Below are 20,326 nucleotides of genomic sequence, written 5' to 3'. Positions count from 1 at the left end.
AAAAAAAGTTCCAAATACAATTTGAACTTTCAAAAAAAGTTAACAAATCTTTTCTTTTTATTAAAATTACTAAAACTTTACAAAAAGTTTTTTACTTCCTGGTTTAAGCAATAATGGATTTACTCGGCATCCTCATCTTCATCATCATTGGAATTAATTCTGAAGTAGCGGAGCTCATATGAATCCTTTTCATTGGCAACAACACGGATCCAATCACGTAAGCTGTTTTTCTTCAAGTATTTCTTGGTCAAATACTTCAAATAGGCCTTGGAGAAGTGGACATCCGAGTTGACATACAACTTCATTTTGACGCGTTCAAAGGTAACATTGTTGCCCAAATTGTTAACCTTGTCGTTAACCTTCATGCGGCTCTTAACGTATTTTTCCTGAGAGTAGAGAAAATAATAGATAAGTCTTACATTCTAAAACGAAAAACGAAATGAATAAAATTTGTCTCTGATGGTTGTTACGGCTTATCTCTTTCATTGTTAAGCTATTAAATCTGGAAAAGTAATTTAAAAACCAAATATTGAAGGAGTTTAAATTTTTGCTCTACCACAGAGTACACTGTCATCAGAGCGAGGGTGATCACTCTCGGATAACAAATCAGTCGTGGCATCGATTTGATCAGAGACGAATTTTTTTCATAGCATACAACAAAACATACAAGGGTTAATGTAGTTTACCTTTTTTCTGTTAATCAAGTTTTAAAACACCGTTCAATGGTGATAATTGTTTGTTTCTTGTAAGAACAGTGAAATTCTGCACATATTTATATTCTTTGCTTTCATTTGGGATTCCTGCAACGTCCAACTCGGAAAAACGTTTTAGCAGGGCGCACTGTGTGTCTTGGCTTAAGCACTTACGGGTGCAAGTGAATCTCAACCCAGGGCCCACCACTTGGCGGTTCACACAGCACGACTTGACATAGTTCACAGACGGTTGCACCCCTGGCCAGACCAGGTTCTGGCAGTCAAGGGCTACCCCGTTGTGCTATATCCAGAGCCCCTCTTCGGGAAGATAAAAATAAAGTGGACATTTAATTCCAAAATTATGTTCGTACAGAACGGGAGAGGGTTGACCAAGCGTAAAGGTCAATTTCAAGCAAAGTTCTTTAACAAAACTGCCGTGAAGGCCAAGTCAAATATTAATACACATCCGCCATACAATGGGCTTACTAATGGAATATTGGTATTTAAGGCCGGGGCTAACAAACTAAGATGACACTTTTGCCGAAATCTTGATTTCGGATTACTTACGAAGTCCACAACATCCAAAATGTTATCTTCAGCGATGTTGGTGCAGTCGATGCCATAACGCAAAGACACCTTCTTCTTCTTGAGGCCCTTGCCGCGCAAGACGGTTTTCTTTCCAACCTTACCAGTAGCGGTGGCAGCGGCAGCAGTCACAGACTTCTTGGGTTTAGCAGCAGCAGGTTTGGCAACTGCCTTTTGTGGTTTTTCAGCAGCAGGCTTGTCGGTCTTGGCGGGTTCGGCCTTCTTGGCTGGAGCAGCAGCAGCTGGTTTAGCAGCAGGAGCCTTGGCATCTTTCTTGGGTGCTTCCTTGGCTGGAGCAGCGGGTTTAGCTTCCTTCTTGGCAGGAGCAGCGGCGGGTTTTGCGTCCTTCTTCACGGGGGCAGCCTTGGTTGCGGCGGCCTTAACTTCTTTGGCAGCCTCAGGTGCCTTCTTTACATTTTTAGCTGCTGCGGCAGGTTTGGCAGCTTCAGCCTTTGGCTTCTCAACCTTGCCCTTAGCGGCAGCTGGGGCAGCCTTTGCTGGCTCGGCCTTTTTGGCAGCAGCGGGTTTGTCGCTCTTGTTGGTCTTAGCCTGAAATATGAAACCAAATACAGCATTCCGCTTAGTACATTCCTTTTACACAAATTCATGCTTGCATCTCCATGATTATAAAAGCAAGTAAAACTAATCGGTGATTTTCAAAAGAATCTGCTTTCAATTTAAGGAAATGTTTATTTCAAGTTAATCTCAGTTTGGTGAGGCATTCTTCACACCCAATATTATAACAAAATATCTTAAAAATCACTTAAAATCGAAATATTTTGGAACACTCACAGATGGTGCCATGTTCAACCACGGGAGAAACGAAGTAAAAGAACTTAAAATGGTGCTGTCAAATTTGACATCACCTTGTGGTTGGTACTACTGATTTACAATTTTGACAGCGTACTAAGCAAAACTCGTGTCCAAGATATATTAATTTACGGGTAATGGCAGATGCCCAACAACAAAATACTGAGTGAACTATCTGTCAAAATCAGTGATTAGTGCAACTCTGATTTTGTGTATGTTACTTGTTCGCGCCATTTTTCATTGCTTGTGTGTCATGATTCTTAACTATATACACACACACAACCAAAACTCGTTGACAGATAGTGCACTTCGCGAGAAAAAATTGTACTCAGCTGTTTACGGTACAAAACCTGATAATTATGTCACGCTCGTGTCGTACAACGTAATGATCTAAGCAAATTTATATACGGCAAAGTTTTTAACTCGGCTGATGGAATTTTCCTATTACAGAGTTGTATCAAAATCCCACAAGAACGTCAAATGTTTTGTTTAGATTTTAAAGGTTTTTCACATTTTGTTTTTTTTTCAGATTTTTATAGTTTTAATTTATGATTATGAATAGCGAATGGTTAACATATAAACCTATAGAACTATACATGTCTTGCTATATGAAAGGTAAACATATGGATATCTACTGTTTTCGAGTGTGACAAAGCTTGCTCACGGCCATGGCGAAACAATTAAAGGTGGTCTCATTTGTACAACAACAACAAATCATATGGTGCAATCCGCCATCTTACCATCAAGATCGTCGTTTTGCCAACACACGCAAACAAATTTGTGTGTGTGTGTGTATACGTGTGCGTGCATGAGCGGAGAATATGCGAGAAAGAAGATAACAACAAAGAGAATGCAAACAAAAATCTGACATCTTAATACGTCTCAATCATTGTGTTAAATCTGGCCAGCTGTTTTCGTGAGACCACCTTTAACTAGAAAAGGAAGTGAAACTACGTAGGATATAGACATAGTGGTCAAGCGCATCACGAAGGCTTTGAATGACTCGCTTGTGTCAACATGCCCTAGTGCTAAGCCAAGGGGCAAACAGCGATGGCGGTCGCTGGTGGACCTCAGAGCTGATTGGTCTAAGGAAGTCCAGGGACACTGGAATCTGTGGGTATGCCTTTAGCGACATGTAAGCTAGGTTTTCAGGATCAGGCCCGAAGGGCAACGAATGATAGATGGTTACAAAGAGAGGGCTGTGAGCATTCCAAAACTATATAGCCTCATTTAGACTTGAAGAGGTCTACTGCTTTGCTGTCATTGGCTCGAACAGACGTCTCAATCATTGTGTCCGTCATGACAGATCACTGTCTAATCGGAAAACATGCTGACAGACTGAAGGTTGCCAGCAACGACTTTTGCAGAAGTTGTAGGGACATCGAGTAATAAGAGACTATACAACACCTTCTGTGTGTGTGTCCCGCACTAGCATTTAGAAGGAGTTCCACTTTAGGTTCTCATTACTTTGAGAACCTGTTTGATTTAGCGGATATGAACATTCGCACATCGATCTGGATTGTTCAACAGTAGGAACTAGAAGGCATCTTCCTTCTTCTGTTCCTGTGTTATCACAATGGACGAAAACATCTAAGTGAGTCTGATGGCAGACTGCCACTTACACACACACAAACAACAACAAATGGAGCAAACTAGGAACATACACAAAATCAGTAATCACTCATTTTAACAGTAGTGCACCCAATATTTTTTTGTTGGGAAACTGCCACTACCAAGGTGGATTTAAAAAGGTGGTCTCATGCGAACAGCTGTTAACAGCTGGCCAGGTTTGACGGTATTAAGAAGACAGATTTTTGTTTGTATTCTCTTTGTTATCATCTTCTTTCTCGCATATTCTCTGCTCATGTACGCGCACGTATACACACAGGCACACAAAATTCTTTGTGTGTGTTGGCAAAACTACGATCAGCTTGATGACAAGTTGGCAAATTGCAGTATATAATTTGTGGTTGTTGTACAAATGAGACCACCTTTAATTGTTCCGCACTGTGTCACTACCTGGAAATGAATATATCTTGCACTAGAGCCCAAATCCAGTTAATTTGAGATAATCTCCCAAACCCGTTTACACTACGATTCAAGTGATTTGCATTTGTCATCAGGGATCTTTTTGAAAGTGTTTTTACTGTGATCTGCATTGTTATTGTCATAAGCATATATAAACGCAAATAAAAACTAGCCTAGTGGGAACTTGCGCCACCATTCCACAAGGTTGTATCGTTGATTTCGTTATTGTTGAGCTTATGACTTTACCTTCTAATTGTACCAAGGAGTTGTCTAAGCAAATTTATACAGCTGTTTTCCACACGTGCATTTGTTTACTATTTACACGTCGAAAACGAAGCTGAATTTCTTGATAATTTCGTATTATTTAATAAATGGGTGGAACACATAAGAAAAAGCTACGCGCCGAAAAAGCTAAAGTAAAACTTAAAGGCGCAAAGTTGCCAAAAGGACTGAATGTAACGAAAACTGAATTTAAAGTACGTAAAATTACTATTCGGGAGCAGTTAAAAGAGTCACAATTTTCAGATGGCATAAGGCAAACCAATATTAAAGAATGTCTATCAAAGCTCAAACATCATAGTTCAAACTTCCGTATTGAAGCTCTAAGAAATTTACGAGATGCAGTGTCAGTAAATCATGTGGGTCTTACGGCAAGCCTAAGTGAACTTATCCAGGGCATATCTGCCATTTGCCTAGATCAGGAACGTGAGCCAAGGCGAGAATCATTTAAAACTTTAAGCGCTCTTTTAGGTTATCTGCCGGTGGATGCAGTAGCACCGTTTTTTCACATTGTGTCTTCCTATTTACGCTGTGCCATGACACACATACAACCCAACATACAAGAGGATTCCCTACTCCTTTTGGATGTACTCTTACAGCATATACCGTCTCTGGTGGCAACACATAGTGCAAAGATTTTACAAAATTTTCTCGAAATGATATCTCGTGTCAGGGCAGAGGGTGATAAGGCTGGCAGAATGCTTACTGTAAATATGGGCCAAAAACAAACGACCATAAAATGGCGATCAAAAGTGCTGTTACGTTTACAACAAATGCTTGAAACGTTGGCTGAATTTAAAATGAAGCAAAAACAAGATATAATGACCGGATCAAATACCAGCCACAGGGACACTATAGTTTCCTTTAGCAACAAGACTGCTCAATATTATGGAATTAAACGTTGTTTTGCTGCGGAACAAAGCTGTGACCTGTCCCACTTGTTTAATAGATCCGTAGGGAGTTCAGCCTTATCCACTGATGACACATCAACAGATGAGTATGACCAATTGCACTCCTACGTTGATCATTTAATGCCTTTGCTTTTGGAATCATGGTTGGAGGTAAGGCCTCATCAGGCGGTGGGCACAATCAATGTCGGGGTAGAAACTCTGCTAACTCTTGATGCCGCTCTTACATTAAAAATCGTACTGGAAATCATAGAAAACTTATGGACGCTGATTGGGATCTATGAAGAGCAAGTAAATAATAAAGATTTAAGTACATGGTTCAAGGATCAATACGCGGATGTTTTTGCAGCTAATTTTTTGCAAAGCTCATATCCCTACCAACAAATCGACTCTGATGAAGGTATAAATCCGTATGTGCGTTTAAATATCAGTTGTATGAAAAAACTATTTTTATTTGTTTCTTGTAGATAAAAGCAACTCCAAAAGGAAAACAGTAAATCAGTCCTCGGGCTTATCTCCATTTTGCCTTCAGCAAAACATAACTATTGGCTTTTTAATGTGTCGCTTCTATGCTGAAGCTCTTGATAGAGAATCCGTCAGATTTAACTCTGTACTTAACTATTTAACAAGAATAATAACGAATGCCGAGTCCAATAAGACAAATTCACAAAACCATTTACGTCCATTGGTGGCGGCCTTGCGAGCTTTACTCTTGGAAAGCGGACGTACACTAACCAAGTTACACAAAGATTCCACAATTAAACTACTGCGCAGTTGCATTAAGGCTTTTCTTGGAAACAAATTCGGTGAAATTGGCATTTCTTCAAAAATACTTCAAATTCTTTGTGAAATAGTACAATGCAGAGAGCTATGCGAGATTTATGGGCCAGAGGAGTTTAACGACTTTTTGCGATATTTGCCCAATTTATTACTTAAGCCCACGGTGAGTGTCTCATGCTTGCTAGCTATGAACAAATTAGGCAAGCAACAAAACATGGTATTTATTGAGGCCCTTAAGAATGTTCTTTTGCAAGTAGTTGAACATTTACAATCGATTCAGGTGATCGGTGCACACAACGTCCTCGAAGGTAAAAAACACATAATGAACCTGTTTTATTGGTTAACTCCTCAGAAAAGTATTTCACAAAAAGAAATGCAGGAGATTAACAAAGTAGTTGAAGCAGTTATAACCGATAAGAGAGTATCTGGATATTGCCATTATATATTAACATTGGCATAGCTTTTTATTTGTACAAAATACAGAAATAAAACTATAGCTACGTTTTTCTTTTCACTTGTTTGGGTTTGAATCTATCTAATGCACTTGACTTGGTTTCCAAGGCTATAAAGTTATCGCTTTCTCCCATGGTGTGTGTTGAAATAATTTTTCTTTTAGCTTCGCGCACTTCTGCAACAAATTCCTGAAAAAGAAAATAAAGTATTTAAAAAAGTTTGTTTTTAACGCTGAGTAGTCCTTTCTACGTACCTTTCTCTTTTGGTCCTTGACAATTTGCTTGTTGCGTGCCATCTTTGCACTGCCACCCTTGCCTTTCATTTTTCGCCTTGAGTTCAACTGAATTTCTGGAGGTTTTACAAAGAATATGGCGCGTTTGGCGTCAATCTTCTCTTGTAGAGTTGGTTCGTCAACGGTGGCAATTTCACTTGGATCCAAGGTAATAAGTTCAGGTGGTATCTTTTCCAATAATGAATGAACCTCGTGTTCACGACGCTGAGATTTTGTCTGCATTGGATTGTCTTCGAGCGCATCGTAATTTGGCTCACCAGAGCCAGGCACAAGAAGTGACTGAAACCCATTCGCCGTCGAAACGCCCAAAATGTCTTCATAAGGACAAAAGCGCATACCATGTACAAACGAGCCGCAATGTTTTCTCAAATAGGGCCGGCTGAAGTTTTCACTTATCACAAGATTGTGATAAAGTTCGCAATAGTTTCCTTGGCATACTGCCAGAACACCTTTTTGCGATACATCAACTTGGTTGACCGGCAAACGTAACTGATATTCAGCCAATGGACCACTTAAAGAGCGAATATCCCATATTTTCACTTTCCTATCTAAGCCAGCCGTTACTAAATGCTGTCCCTTGTGATCTACAGTTAGAGCAGATAGTGGTGTGGCATGACAAAGCATTTTAGCCAAAGGTTCACGTACTTTTGGAGACCACATAGACACTACGCCCCTTCCGCCGCCGACACATAATACACCATTTCCAGGATTTTGGCGCATTATGCGTATATCGCCCTGTTTAGTACCATAATTTGCGACCAACTCTCCAATCGAGACATCTAACCAGGATAAATAGCCATCTTTGTTGCCTGTTGCCAAAAGAAAGTGGTACGGCAGAAACTCCATTCGATTTACCTACAAAATAATTGTTTGCCTATAGTTTTGCAATCAACAGTTTTTTAAATCCGGAAACATTACCTGATACAATCTTTTCAAACAATGCAGTTCTGTTCCTTGATTGTCATATATGTAAACATGATCTTTCTGGGCACATGCAAACATTGTATGTACATGCAAAAAACTAACATCGGCCACTTCTTCCATTACATTCATTTCGCAGTGCATTTTCTTGGTAATCCAATCGAAGGTAGCTACGTGACCCTTACGACCTCCTAGTAACAAATGCCTTCCATTTTTTGAATAACGCATACTATAGGGACCAAAATCTAAATTTAATTTAAATAGTTTGGCAGCTGATTGAATATCGACGTTATCAGCAATTTCCTCTTGCCGATATTCAGCCGTTACTTCGCCCTCATCAGCTTCTATGAATCCCTGTTGCTCGGTCAGTAGAAGTTCGGTTCTTGCCGCCTGCTCGCTGGCATATTCCAAATAAATTTCTTTACGTTGTTGTTTGGCCTTGAAATGCTTTGTTTTGATACCACTTTCTTCAACATTTTCGCCTCGCTTATATTTTTCTAAGATGTGTGTTGGAATATTCGGTCTTTTGTCCTTATATTTATGATCGTCAATCTTTTTACGTTTCAAATGCGGTTTCAGTGATTTCGGAACCTTCTGTTCAACCGTTATAATTTCGCCTTTGAATTTATGCTGACGTTTGGGTTTTTGTTTGATTTTTTTAACGTCGCCCTCCTCCACCACATCCTGGAAATAACGTTTATTTAAGGATTTTCGTTTTGGATTTGTTTCATTATTGGACATATTAATTTTTTATTGCTCGATTGATGTAGTTAGAAAAAAACACGTGCTATATAACTTAGCCTGGCTAAACAATAATGAAGGCGGTGGCTTTAAGTTGCGTTCGGCGGCATTAACCAATTGACTATGTGTTTCGTTTTGGTTTTAACTTAATACAAACAAACTTGGCCGAAGAAACTCGTCCTTATTTAATATTTTTTTTTTGCTTTATCGTTAAATTTTATACAAGCTTTATTTTCATTCGCGTAAAGATCGTCGATTTACCTCTTTGTCACCGACAAGTCATTCCTTTTTCGAGTCGTCTTTTATCGCTGTTTACATTTTGCTCATCACTTTCTATGTTTCAATGTTGTATCTTTTACTTTTATTGTTCGTTCTGCGTGATTTTTGTCATGATGAAACACATTCCGATTTAATCTACAGTAGTCGATAAGTCGAACGAACGGTTTGCGGTAATCGATAAAAATGGTGCCAGCTTTGGTACTCATCACAGACAGTAGATTCTTATAGATCCATCTCTCAGAAAATGGCAACCACGTATAACGGTTAGAAATATGTAGTGGAATTCTAAAAAATGTTTTAACGAAAGTTGTATGTTAAAAAGTGACAATAGAAAAGTTAACGAATTTGGTATTCTGTAGCCACATTTAACGGTAATCAGCATCTTTAAAATAAGTTATTTTCGCTAACGAATAGTGTTGTGATGGCGAAAGAAAACGCAGTCTTTGTTTTTATATTCACTTTTGGATCCAAGGCGAAACAATTAAAGGTGGTCTCATTTGTACAACAACCACAAATCATGTGGTGCAAACCGCTATCTTGCCATCAAGCTGATCGTCGTTTTGCCAACACATGCAAACAAATTTGTCAGCGTGTATGCATACGTTTGCGTACATGAGCAGAGAATATGCGAGAAAGAAGATAACAACAAAGAGAATGCAAACAAAAATCTGTCACCTTAATATTGTCAAACCTGGCCGGCTGTTAACAGCTGCTCGCCTTTTTAAATCCGCCTTGTTTTGGATCTCTGCCACTTGTAGGATATTTCTCTTGAACGGTGGCTAATGACTTAAAAGGACCATGAAAAGGAGAATGTAAGATTAGTTAGCACAAAAAATGTCATGTAATGACGTTTGAACAAATTATGATATTTTGTTAAAGTTTTTTGCAACAATTCCGAAAACTAAACAAAATACTCTGGTTAAGAGAGGAGAAAAAATAATTGAGGGAACATAAAACCGGCAGAAAAGCACATATTAATTAACAATAATAAGAGAAAGCTTATGCCCCGTTTGCACTGCTCTTTAAATCGGGATTTAATGGCTCGATCATCTGTTTTCTCTTTATAAAATCAGCTGATGAGAGCCTTAAATTGTTTAATTTATGGTTGTTGTACAAATGAGACCACCTTTAATTATTTTGCCATGAAATCATATGGTGCAATCGGCCATCTTGCCATCAAGATGATCGACGTTATGCCAACACACAAAAAGATATTTGTGTGTGTGTGTGTGTGTGGATACGCGTGCGTACACGAGCTGAGAATATGGCAGAAAGGAGATGACAACAAAGAGAATACAAACAAAATCTGACATCTTAATACCGTCAAACCTGGCCGGCTGTTAACAGCTGTTCGCATGAGACCACCCTTTTAAATTCGCTTTGATATGATTTGTGGTTGTTGTACAAATGAGACTACCTTTATGCTGAGTTTACATGACACCTCTAATGTATGGTCATTGTAATACTATTGGTGAAAACAAAGGTGTATTCGTCACATGTACACATAACCATCAGTCATGGCTAAAAAATCATCGATTACTGTTCACAAAGAAATGTGTAATCATTAATTGACAGATATTGAAAAACACCTTCTGTGACAAATAAGGTTAAGACATGAGAAGTAAAGTATGAAAAATTATAAAAAATCAAAGAAAATGAAAAATCGATGCACCGTTTTTGTCAAAACCTGTAATCAACACGTATACATGATGAGTACGGTCTTGATGTGCCGTCTAAAAGGGCCATTAATTGTTTCGCATTTTAACCAAAAAAACCCAAAAATATCAAATGTGGTAACCCTGTCAAACCACCGAAAGAACGATTTTCTAAAAAGGACATAGTACCAGTTTTAATAGAAGCAATATCGCATTATCGGGTGTGAAAACCAATTAAAATCATTTATTTTGTTATATTTTTTGCTTAAAATATTGTCTCCAATATTAATGAGCGATCGAGTTGTGAGGTAAGTAAATATGTGGAATCGAAGTAAGGTGTGCTACTGTTTGTGTTTTGATTTTATATTTGATTTTAATATTTCCGCAATATGGATATTTGGGCGGCGAAGGTAATGATGATCACCATCATAATTGAAAATAAATATGTTATGTTATAGTTGCATCGCTATTTGTGATCTGACCATCTGAATTAATACAAAGTTTACATTGTTATTGTATACGTGATTAATGCACATATTTTCAAAGTGAATAACATAATAATGATGGATATTATCGCAAAAACTGTAGTCAGATAAGCAATATATCTATGGTTATGGGTATTTAATGTTTGGCTCGAGTGAGCTTATGCGATTTTTTTTTTGATTTACAGTTTTACTGTGTTAAGTATGAATGACTTATGAAAACATGTGTTAAAAAATAAGTGCGTCAGTTATTTTCATTAATATTTTCTACTAGTAAAGATTCACTTTTTTTTAAAGAAAAGAAAATTTCATAAAGTTAATAAAACAACCCCGATAAAAAGGTTGATATAGCCAGATCCAATTATATCTGTCATCAAACGTAATTGGACCCGAAAAATGGTTATATATAAATGGATCTAATTGTATCGAATTACACCTAATTGGATACAATCTGATACAAATTGTTACAATTGTATCTCGAATTTGTCCCATATATATATATATATATATATACAGGGTGGCTGATGAAAGCCGCTACCAAAAAAAAATGTAATAACTTTTTTTCTATTTAATGAATGTGGTCGATTTTTTTTTTATTTTGCAGATTGATTCTTAGATTTGACAAAAATGGATAACTGGGACACCGAAACAAGAATTTGGATTGTCCGCCGCTATCACGCACTGGAGTCTGTAGTTTCGGTTCAAAGAGAGTATAGACGCACGTTTGGCGGCAATCCTCCGAGCAGATGGACCATAATGAGACTTGTAAACAATTTTGCCGAGCATGGGACAGTCAACAGAAGACCTTACCATCGAAACCCTTCAGTTCGAACGGAGGAAACAATCGCTGCTGTAGCTGCTGCGATACAACACAATCCAAGAGTTTCGACAAGAAGCTTATCTGCTCAAATGGGTATAAGCAGACAGTCATTACAGTCAATTATGCACAAAGATTTGGACTTATTCCCATATAAAATTCAAATGGCCAACAAACTGAACGCTGCAGACTTGCCGATTCGCTTGGAATTTTGCCAGAAGATGCTTCAAATGGTGGAAGAGGATGGAAACATGTTGAACTGTCTTTTCATGTCTGGCGAGGCCCATTTCGATTTGAACGGCAACATAAACAAACAAAATTGTCGAATATGGAGTGCTTCCAACCCACAGACACTCCATGAGACGGAATTGCATCCACTTCGTGTCACAGTGTGGTGTGCAGTTTCATCACGTTTCATTGTCGGGCCCTACTTCTTCGAAGAAAACGGTCACCCCGTTACGGTTACTGGAGACCGCTACTTGAACATGTTGAGAGAGTTTTTCTATCCAGAATTACGCCGAAAGAGAATTTCTTTTAACTCTGTGTGGTTTCAGCAAGATGGTGCAGGTCCTCACATAGCCCAACCTGTTATGACAGAATTGCGACGAAAATTTCCCAATAAACTGATATCCAGAAACTCCACATTCCGTTGGCCACCCAGGTCGCCTGACCTTACTGCACCTGACTTTTTCTTGTGGGGTCATTGCAAACAGGAAGTTTACAAAGCAAAACCAACAAATTTGAATGAACTAAAGCAATCCATTCGAGCAACAATTGCGGCTATTCCTGTCTCAACTCTCCAAGCAGTAATGAATAACTTTTTGCTAAGATGCCGCACATGCATCAACGAGCAGGGGGGGCATTTAAATTCCATTAAAGAGCCTTAAATTGTTTAATTTAAATTGTTTAATTTATGGTTGTTGTACAAATGAGACCACCTTTAATTATTTTGCCATGAAATCATATGGTGCAATCGGCCATCTTGCCATCAAGATGATCGACGTTATGCCAACACACAAAAAGATATTTGTGTGTGTGTGTGTGTGTGGATACGCGTGCGTACACGAGCTGAGAATATGGCAGAAAGGAGATGACAACAAAGAGAATACAAACAAAATCTGACATCTTAATACCGTCAAACCTGGCCGGCTGTTAACAGCTGTTCGCATGAGACCACCCTTTTAAATTCGCTTTGATATGATTTGTGGTTGTTGTACAAATGAGACTACCTTTATGCTGAGTTTACATGACACCTCTAATGTATGGTCATTGTAATACTATTGGTGAAAACAAAGGTGTATTCGTCACATGTACACATAACCATCAGTCATGGCTAAAAAATCATCGATTACTGTTCACAAAGAAATGTGTAATCATTAATTGACAGATATTGAAAAACACCTTCTGTGACAAATAAGGTTAAGACATGAGAACTAAAGTATGAAAAATTATAAAAAATCAAAGAAAATGAAAAATCGATGCACCGTTTTTGTCAAAACCTGTAATCAACACGTATACATGATGAGTACGGTCTTGATGTGCCGTCTAAAAGGGCCATTAATTGTTTCGCATTTTAACCAAAAAAACCCAAAAATATCAAATGTGGTAACCCTGTCAAACCACCGAAAGAACGATTTTCTAAAAAGGACATAGTACCAGTTTTAATAGAAGCAATATCGCATTATCGGGTGTGAAAACCAATTAAAATCATTTATTTTGTTATATTTTTTGCTTAAAATATTGTCTCCAATATTAATGAGCGATCGAGTTGTGAGGTAAGTAAATATGTGGAATCGAAGTAAGGTGTGCTACTGTTTGTGTTTTGATTTTATATTTGATTTTAATATTTCCGCAATATGGATATTTGGGCGGCGAAGGTAATGATGATCACCATCATAATTGAAAATAAATATGTTATGTTATAGTTGCATCGCTATTTGTGATCTGACCATCTGAATTAATACAAAGTTTACATTGTTATTGTATACGTGATTAATGCACATATTTTCAAAGTGAATAACATAATAATGATGGATATTATCGCAAAAACTGTAGTCAGATAAGCAATATATCTATGGTTATGGGTATTTAATGTTTGGCTCGAGTGAGCTTATGCGATTTTTTTTTGATTTACAGTTTTACTGTGTTAAGTATGAATGACTTATGAAAACATGTGTTAAAAAATAAGTGCGTCAGTTATTTTCATTAATATTTTCTACTAGTAAAGATTCACTTTTTTTTAAAGAAAAGAAAATTTCATAAAGTTAATAAAACAACCCCGATAAAAAGGTTGATATAGCCAGATCCAATTATATCTGTCATCAAACGTAATTGGACCCGAAAAATGGTTATATATAAATGGATCTAATTGTATCGAATTACACCTAATTGGATACAATCTGATACAAATTGTTACAATTGTATCTCGAATTTGTCCCATATATATATATATATATATATATATATACAGGGTGGCTGATGAAAGCCGCTACCAAAAAAAAATGTAATAACTTTTTTTCTATTTAATGAATGTGGTCGATTTTTTTTTTATTTTGCAGATTGATTCTTAGATTTGACAAAAATGGATAACTGGGACACCGAAACAAGAATTTGGATTGTCCGCCGCTATCACGCACTGGAGTCTGTAGTTTCGGTTCAAAGAGAGTATAGACGCACGTTTGGCGGCAATCCTCCGAGCAGATGGACCATAATGAGACTTGTAAACAATTTTGCCGAGCATGGGACAGTCAACAGAAGACCTTACCATCGAAACCCTTCAGTTCGAACGGAGGAAACAATCGCTGCTGTAGCTGCTGCGATACAACACAATCCAAGAGTTTCGACAAGAAGCTTATCTGCTCAAATGGGTATAAGCAGACAGTCATTACAGTCAATTATGCACAAAGATTTGGACTTATTCCCATATAAAATTCAAATGGCCAACAAACTGAACGCTGCAGACTTGCCGATTCGCTTGGAATTTTGCCAGAAGATGCTTCAAATGGTGGAAGAGGATGGAAACATGTTGAACTGTCTTTTCATGTCTGGCGAGGCCCATTTCGATTTGAACGGCAACATAAACAAACAAAATTGTCGAATATGGAGTGCTTCCAACCCACAGACACTCCATGAGACGGAATTGCATCCACTTCGTGTCACAGTGTGGTGTGCAGTTTCATCACGTTTCATTGTCGGGCCCTACTTCTTCGAAGAAAACGGTCACCCCGTTACGGTTACTGGAGACCGCTACTTGAACATGTTGAGAGAGTTTTTCTATCCAGAATTACGCCGAAAGAGAATTTCTTTTAACTCTGTGTGGTTTCAGCAAGATGGTGCAGGTCCTCACATAGCCCAACCTGTTATGACAGAATTGCGACGAAAATTTCCCAATAAACTGATATCCAGAAACTCCACATTCCGTTGGCCACCCAGGTCGCCTGACCTTACTGCACCTGACTTTTTCTTGTGGGGTCATTGCAAACAGGAAGTTTACAAAGCAAAACCAACAAATTTGAATGAACTAAAGCAATCCATTCGAGCAACAATTGCGGCTATTCCTGTCTCAACTCTCCAAGCAGTAATGAATAACTTTTTGCTAAGATGCCGCACATGCATCAACGAGCAGGGGGGGCATTTAAATTCCATTATTTTTAAAACAAATTAAACTATATTTAATAAAATTGAACGAGCTTTAACATGAATAAAAGAAATATGTATTCCATACACCGAAAAAAAATTATTTGAGTTTCTTAATGTAGCAATATTCATCAGCCACCCTGTATATATATATATGTATGTATATATATATATATATATATATATATATATATATATATATATATATATATATATATATATATATATATATATATATATATATATATATATATATATATATACATATAGGCGATTGTGATTGAATGGCTCGATTAGTGGTGGTTTAAGTTCCCTTTAGCCCTTTATGGCACCCATTCCTTAAATCGGAAGATCCTTATTGAACAGTTTTGTACGAACTGTATTCTTAGATCATTAAATTTTACAAATTTTGTTGGTTTCTTTTTCGAGACGAGATCAAAAATCGAAGATTTTCTATGCAAATGGAAAAGGAAAGCCAGAGACCGGAACACACACCAACCACTCAGGGTTGGTCTCGAAAGAACAAACAAAAATTGCAATGAAAAAATTCGGCAGAGCCCGGCCGGGATTCGAACCTGGACACACGGAGCTACAGCGAGAGCCGTTGCCGTTGTCTAGCGAAGCCATCAATATAACTTCCAACAGATGCACAGAATCATGTGTATACCATGGGAGTAGTGTAATTGTGTAGACAAAAAATATGCCATTACACAAAAACACATGTATTGGGAAATATACAGTGTAATATCGATCCCAGAGAATCGTTAAGCAACCGGGTTTGTAGGCAACTGTATCAATAGCTTGTCTTACGTCACTGCCGTACAGAATGAGCAAAAGGGGACCAAGAATAGATCCTTGGGGAACTCCAGATGTTAAAGAAAGCATGGATGACGTCAAAACCGTTGGCCACTACAAATTGAGTTATTTCTCTCAGATAAGAAGATATAAGTTTAGATGTTGTGTTTGAAAAACTGAATTGGCTCTATAATTTGGTTATCAAAATACAATGGTTACTAGAATTCAAAGCTTATGAAAGGTCGTTTGAAACCAGAGAGCATAACTCGATCTCATTTAATTACTCCCTCAATGCATCAATCGGCCTAAAAAGCAGCGATGTCATATTGAAGCCCTTGCGGAAGGCATATTGATCTTCACAAATCTGTGAAGAATTTGCCTCATGAATTTGCTCTATAAACTTCGACAAACCCCAGGCAAATAATTTTTTTTGTTTTCATCTAAATGAGACCAGTAATTCAATAACAATTAAACCACAGAATATTTACTACCTTGAGCACTTTGACATTTCATAACCAATTCTCTGTTTCAACTTCATCCAATGTACGGTTGTTCTTAATTTCTGTGGAAGTTTAAAAAATAAACAAGCTATAGACCGATTCAGGTCATATTTCACATGTACGTTGAAGGTCATGGGAGAAGCGGTTGTGCAAAATGTCAGCCAACTAATTCGGTATGTTTTGCTTGGGTCAAGGCGTATTTATAAGGTGGCCGCATCGGCGAATTGCTACAACAACGCATTTTTTGGGAACTTGATATGTCAAAATTTGTATACATGGCGAAAATTCCATCCGTCATGACATTTAAAATTTACGGCAAATTAGCTTCAACCAATCAAAGCAAGAAGGAGTTTATTAATATTTGGGTGCCAAGCTAGAAAAAAACAAATTTAAAATTTTTCAAAATTCCCGTTAGCTTCAGAGGCTTTACCCACAAAACCATCAAGGTGGCAGGTTTAAATAGTTTTAGGTTATTGTTAGTTTAGTTTAGGTTATTGTAGCGCTAAAATAGCTACCAAGTGCAGACAAGGGTAGTTCTGGCTCAATTCCAATTGGGCTGGGATTGTTTCTAACTTCATAAGCGTGTGTTTCGATTGTAACTAGAGACCACATATCACATGTGTCCAATGGATGACTCTCTGGTCCTCCTGAATTGAGTTCATACTATTTTGATGGGCAGGATAATTAGCGTACCACTAGGAAAGGGCTCAATCACCACAAGGACGGTTTTTGTACCCCCTTTTGAGGCTCTTGCAATGTCATGACTTTGATGTCGCGCTGGACACATGACGGACTTACGTATGATTTGTGGGGATGAGGAGGAGTTATAGACGGTTGATCACCTATTGTGGCACTGCCCTGAAGTTGCGGGGGTAGACGCAGGACTATGGCTAGATGAACACCATTTTCCTGTCTAAATTATTACCAGACATAGTCCTCTCGCAATTCTTGATTGCAATAGGGCTCAAAATGGCAGCTAGGAGGGAACTCCTCCAGCCCGCCTGGCTTCCATTATTGCCATGCATGTTTGCTCCTTATTTTCTTTATTCTAATATCTACCATTGTACTGCCGTAGATTTTGTCTGTGTTCTTTGGTGCTTTTTGAATCTTTTTAGGGGGCGTCACAATTGCACCTAGCTCCCTGAGTGAAGCTAATAGCAATTAAGGTTGTCAGACGCGTATCATTATATTGGGTTGCCCAAAAAGTAATTGCGGATTTTTTAAAAGAAAGTAAATGCATTTTTAATAAAACTTAGAATGAACTTTAATCAAATATACTTTTTTTACACTTTTTTTCTAAAGCAAGCTAAAAGTAACAGCTGATAACTGACAGAAGAAAGAATGCAAATACAGAGTCACAAGCTGTGACTATATGAAAAATCCGCAATTACTTTTTGGGCAACCCAATATAACATAATTTTAAGAACCAGCAGCAAGCACAAAAATCAATTCAGAGAATATTTTTTTTAAAGTCTATATTTTTATAAGGCGAAATTAAAAATTAATTGACATATCAAGTTCCATCAGCTGTGCTGATGCGACCATCTTATTAAATACGCCTTGGCTTGGGTGTATAATTAATTTGTAGAAGAATTAAATTTAATTTTATATTTCCATTATAATTGCAGGCATACACGAAAATGTCATCGACTGCCACGGGATCTTCCCTATTGGGGGGATCGGCTACAACAAATAACAACATTTCAACATTAACAAAACGTAAACTGAACGAGAATGTTAATGCGCTAAGTGATTTGGTGGAGGAACTTCAGCTGCGACTTCAACAGTGGGTACTACAATGCAGATAAATTGTGTGTCTGCTACTGCCTCCAATCCCGGCGGTGCTGGCACTGGCATTCTGTTTACTCATGTGGCAACATTGTTTCAACGTCCGCCACAGTAACCATACCCCCACATCCTACAACAGTCTCAACGTTGGCTACGATAATAATATATGCAACAGGACCTTCGCAGGCGGAGGCAAAGGCTAAAAATAAATCGCAACAGATACGTAATACCAAAACTGTTGTTGTAGAATCGTTGTCGGGTTATAGAGGGAAGGATGCCTTAGAAGAGTTGGTTAGATATATAGAAAGTGGTTGAGTTGCTTCAAAAACTAGTGATAAAAAGAAAAAGATATGACACTCCACCCAATGATGTGACTATAATTGATATTGTGCCCATGGAGTCGTCTTGTCCCGAAACTGCCAATTTCATGCGGCACAACTTTACAACACAAAAGTTGTCAACACCACGCAATCAGTACTACCAATACAAGTCAAAAATACCAATAACAATATAGTATTAATACGGCTAGTGGTATTCCCATTACCAGTTCGGATTCTTCAGCCCAACATCATCACCATCATCAAAAACAACAAAGTGCAGAAGCTTATAAGCGACAAATCCAGGCGTAAATCAACTTCGTCCGTGCCAACTTCAGAAAAATTTGCCTCAAGTGTTCTTAACTCCGTTCTTTCATTGCCAATCAAATCAAATGTGTACAAATTTGAAAAAATGTTTACTTTAAGTTTGGTACTATATTCGTTTTTCGCGATATTTTTCGCCAATAACTTATATAAAAAATTTCAGTTCAATTCAATTTATTAATCAAAATTCGCCCTCCCGGGCTTCACATTCATAGATATAAAATATTCCAACTATAAACAACAAATTTAGTTAACCGATATATAACACAAATAATACAAAAATTAAAACTAAAATAAAATAAACTGACAATTTATAAGATAAAATAATATATGTGAAAAGGAATTAAGATAGTAACCTAACGCACATTTATTTGTTTTAAACACTGTGAATGCTGGATGTTTGAGATCGCAACAGTGATGGAATTTTAGTTGACCAATCCATGGAAGTGATTAGTCAGTTTATCTTTAAAAGTCCGCTGACATGATGAAATGTTTTTTATATCATTTAGCAAAGCATTTCATAATCTCATCGAACGATCGAGGATCTCTCAAATATATTGTAATAGATGAAAGCTTTCAATACGTATTTGCGAATTTCGAGTTGAACTCAAGAATTGAAAGTAAGGGTGAAGATAAATCGGTTCTCCAAGCTTTAAGGCATTATAGAAAAACACAAACATCTAATATTTAGAAAGTGTTCAAAAGTCCCATGGCAGTCGGTTGTACGTACTGGATTGACCCGATGGAATCCTCCATCGGCAAGGGCTGCCGTCTCGGTGTACAACACACTGCTACAACAACAACAAACTGATTAGAAAAATATTCATAATCCCGTCTACACCGAAGACCGTAGATAAATCGCAGGATACCGTGAAAGGAGGAGGCACCGTATAGCTAGGTTAGCATGTCCGCCTACGACGCTGAAAAGCAACCAAGGCGAAATAGTTAAAGGACGTCTCCTTTGTACAACAACCACAAATCATATAGTGAAATCTGTCATCTTGCCATCAAGCTGATCGACATTTTGCCAACATATACAAAGAATCTTGTGTGCGTGTGCGGATACGTGTGCGTACATGAGCAGCAAAGAGAATGCGAACAAAAATCTGACATTTTTATACCATCAAACCTGGTTCGCGTGAGACCACCTTTCATGGTACAAGAACTTAAAGGTATGGTCATGCGAACAGCTGAGTAAAATTTTTTTAATTTGACAAATTTCCTATTGTCGAACATTGACGAGT

General features: G+C 37.7%; 3 protein-coding genes across 3 annotated transcripts; 1 reads left to right on the top strand and 2 right to left on the bottom strand.

Annotated features, from left to right (window-relative positions):
- Window positions 1–15: 15 nt before the first annotated feature.
- Window positions 16–2,173, bottom strand: LOC106084136 (large ribosomal subunit protein eL22). Its single transcript, XM_013247630.2, has 3 exons — window positions 2,070–2,173; window positions 1,260–1,826; window positions 16–386 (listed from the first exon to the last, which is right to left on the bottom strand). Exons 1-3 carry the CDS (start codon window positions 2,079–2,081, stop codon window positions 120–122), a joined length of 846 nt encoding a protein of 281 aa, XP_013103084.2. The 5' UTR covers window positions 2,082–2,173; the 3' UTR covers window positions 16–119.
- A 2,238-nt stretch (window positions 2,174–4,411) lies between these two features.
- Window positions 4,412–6,596, top strand: LOC106084133 (testis-expressed protein 10). Its single transcript, XM_013247627.2, has 2 exons — window positions 4,412–5,702; window positions 5,770–6,596. Exons 1-2 carry the CDS (start codon window positions 4,487–4,489, stop codon window positions 6,540–6,542), a joined length of 1,989 nt encoding a protein of 662 aa, XP_013103081.1. The 5' UTR covers window positions 4,412–4,486; the 3' UTR covers window positions 6,543–6,596.
- Window positions 6,509–8,744, bottom strand: LOC106084134 (WD repeat-containing protein 46). The gene is made up of 3 exons (XM_013247628.2): window positions 7,746–8,744; window positions 6,789–7,682; window positions 6,509–6,723 (listed from the first exon to the last, which is right to left on the bottom strand). The coding sequence occupies exons 1-3, from the start codon at window positions 8,487–8,489 to the stop codon at window positions 6,580–6,582; spliced, it is 1,782 nt and encodes a 593-aa protein (XP_013103082.2). The 5' UTR covers window positions 8,490–8,744; the 3' UTR covers window positions 6,509–6,579.
- Between the last annotated feature and the right edge of the window lie 11,582 nt (window positions 8,745–20,326).

Source organism: Stomoxys calcitrans, chromosome 4, assembly GCF_963082655.1.
Source record: "Stomoxys calcitrans chromosome 4, idStoCalc2.1, whole genome shotgun sequence".
Classification (NCBI taxonomy): Eukaryota; Metazoa; Arthropoda; class Insecta; order Diptera; family Muscidae; genus Stomoxys; species Stomoxys calcitrans.
The sequence above is the reverse complement of the archived record's forward strand: the minus strand, read 5'-3'. Positions and strand labels throughout refer to the sequence as shown.

Coding starts and splice junctions, on each gene's coding strand:
- LOC106084136 (XM_013247630.2), bottom strand. Junction 387..1,259: donor TTTTGGATGTTGTGGACTTC/GTAAGTAATCCG, acceptor CTCTACTCTCAG/GAAAAATACGTTAAGAGCCG.
- LOC106084134 (XM_013247628.2), bottom strand. CDS start 8,489: ATGTCCAATAATGAAACAAATCCAAAACGAAAATCCTTAAATAAACGT. Junction 7,683..7,745: donor GTTTGAAAAGATTGTATCAG/GTAATGTTTCCG, acceptor ATTATTTTGTAG/GTAAATCGAATGGAGTTTCT. Junction 6,724..6,788: donor TCAAGGACCAAAAGAGAAAG/GTACGTAGAAAG, acceptor TTTCTTTTTCAG/GAATTTGTTGCAGAAGTGCG.
- LOC106084133 (XM_013247627.2), top strand. CDS start 4,487: ATGGGTGGAACACATAAGAAAAAGCTACGCGCCGAAAAAGCTAAAGTA. Junction 5,703..5,769: donor ACAAATCGACTCTGATGAAG/GTATAAATCCGT, acceptor TGTTTCTTGTAG/ATAAAAGCAACTCCAAAAGG.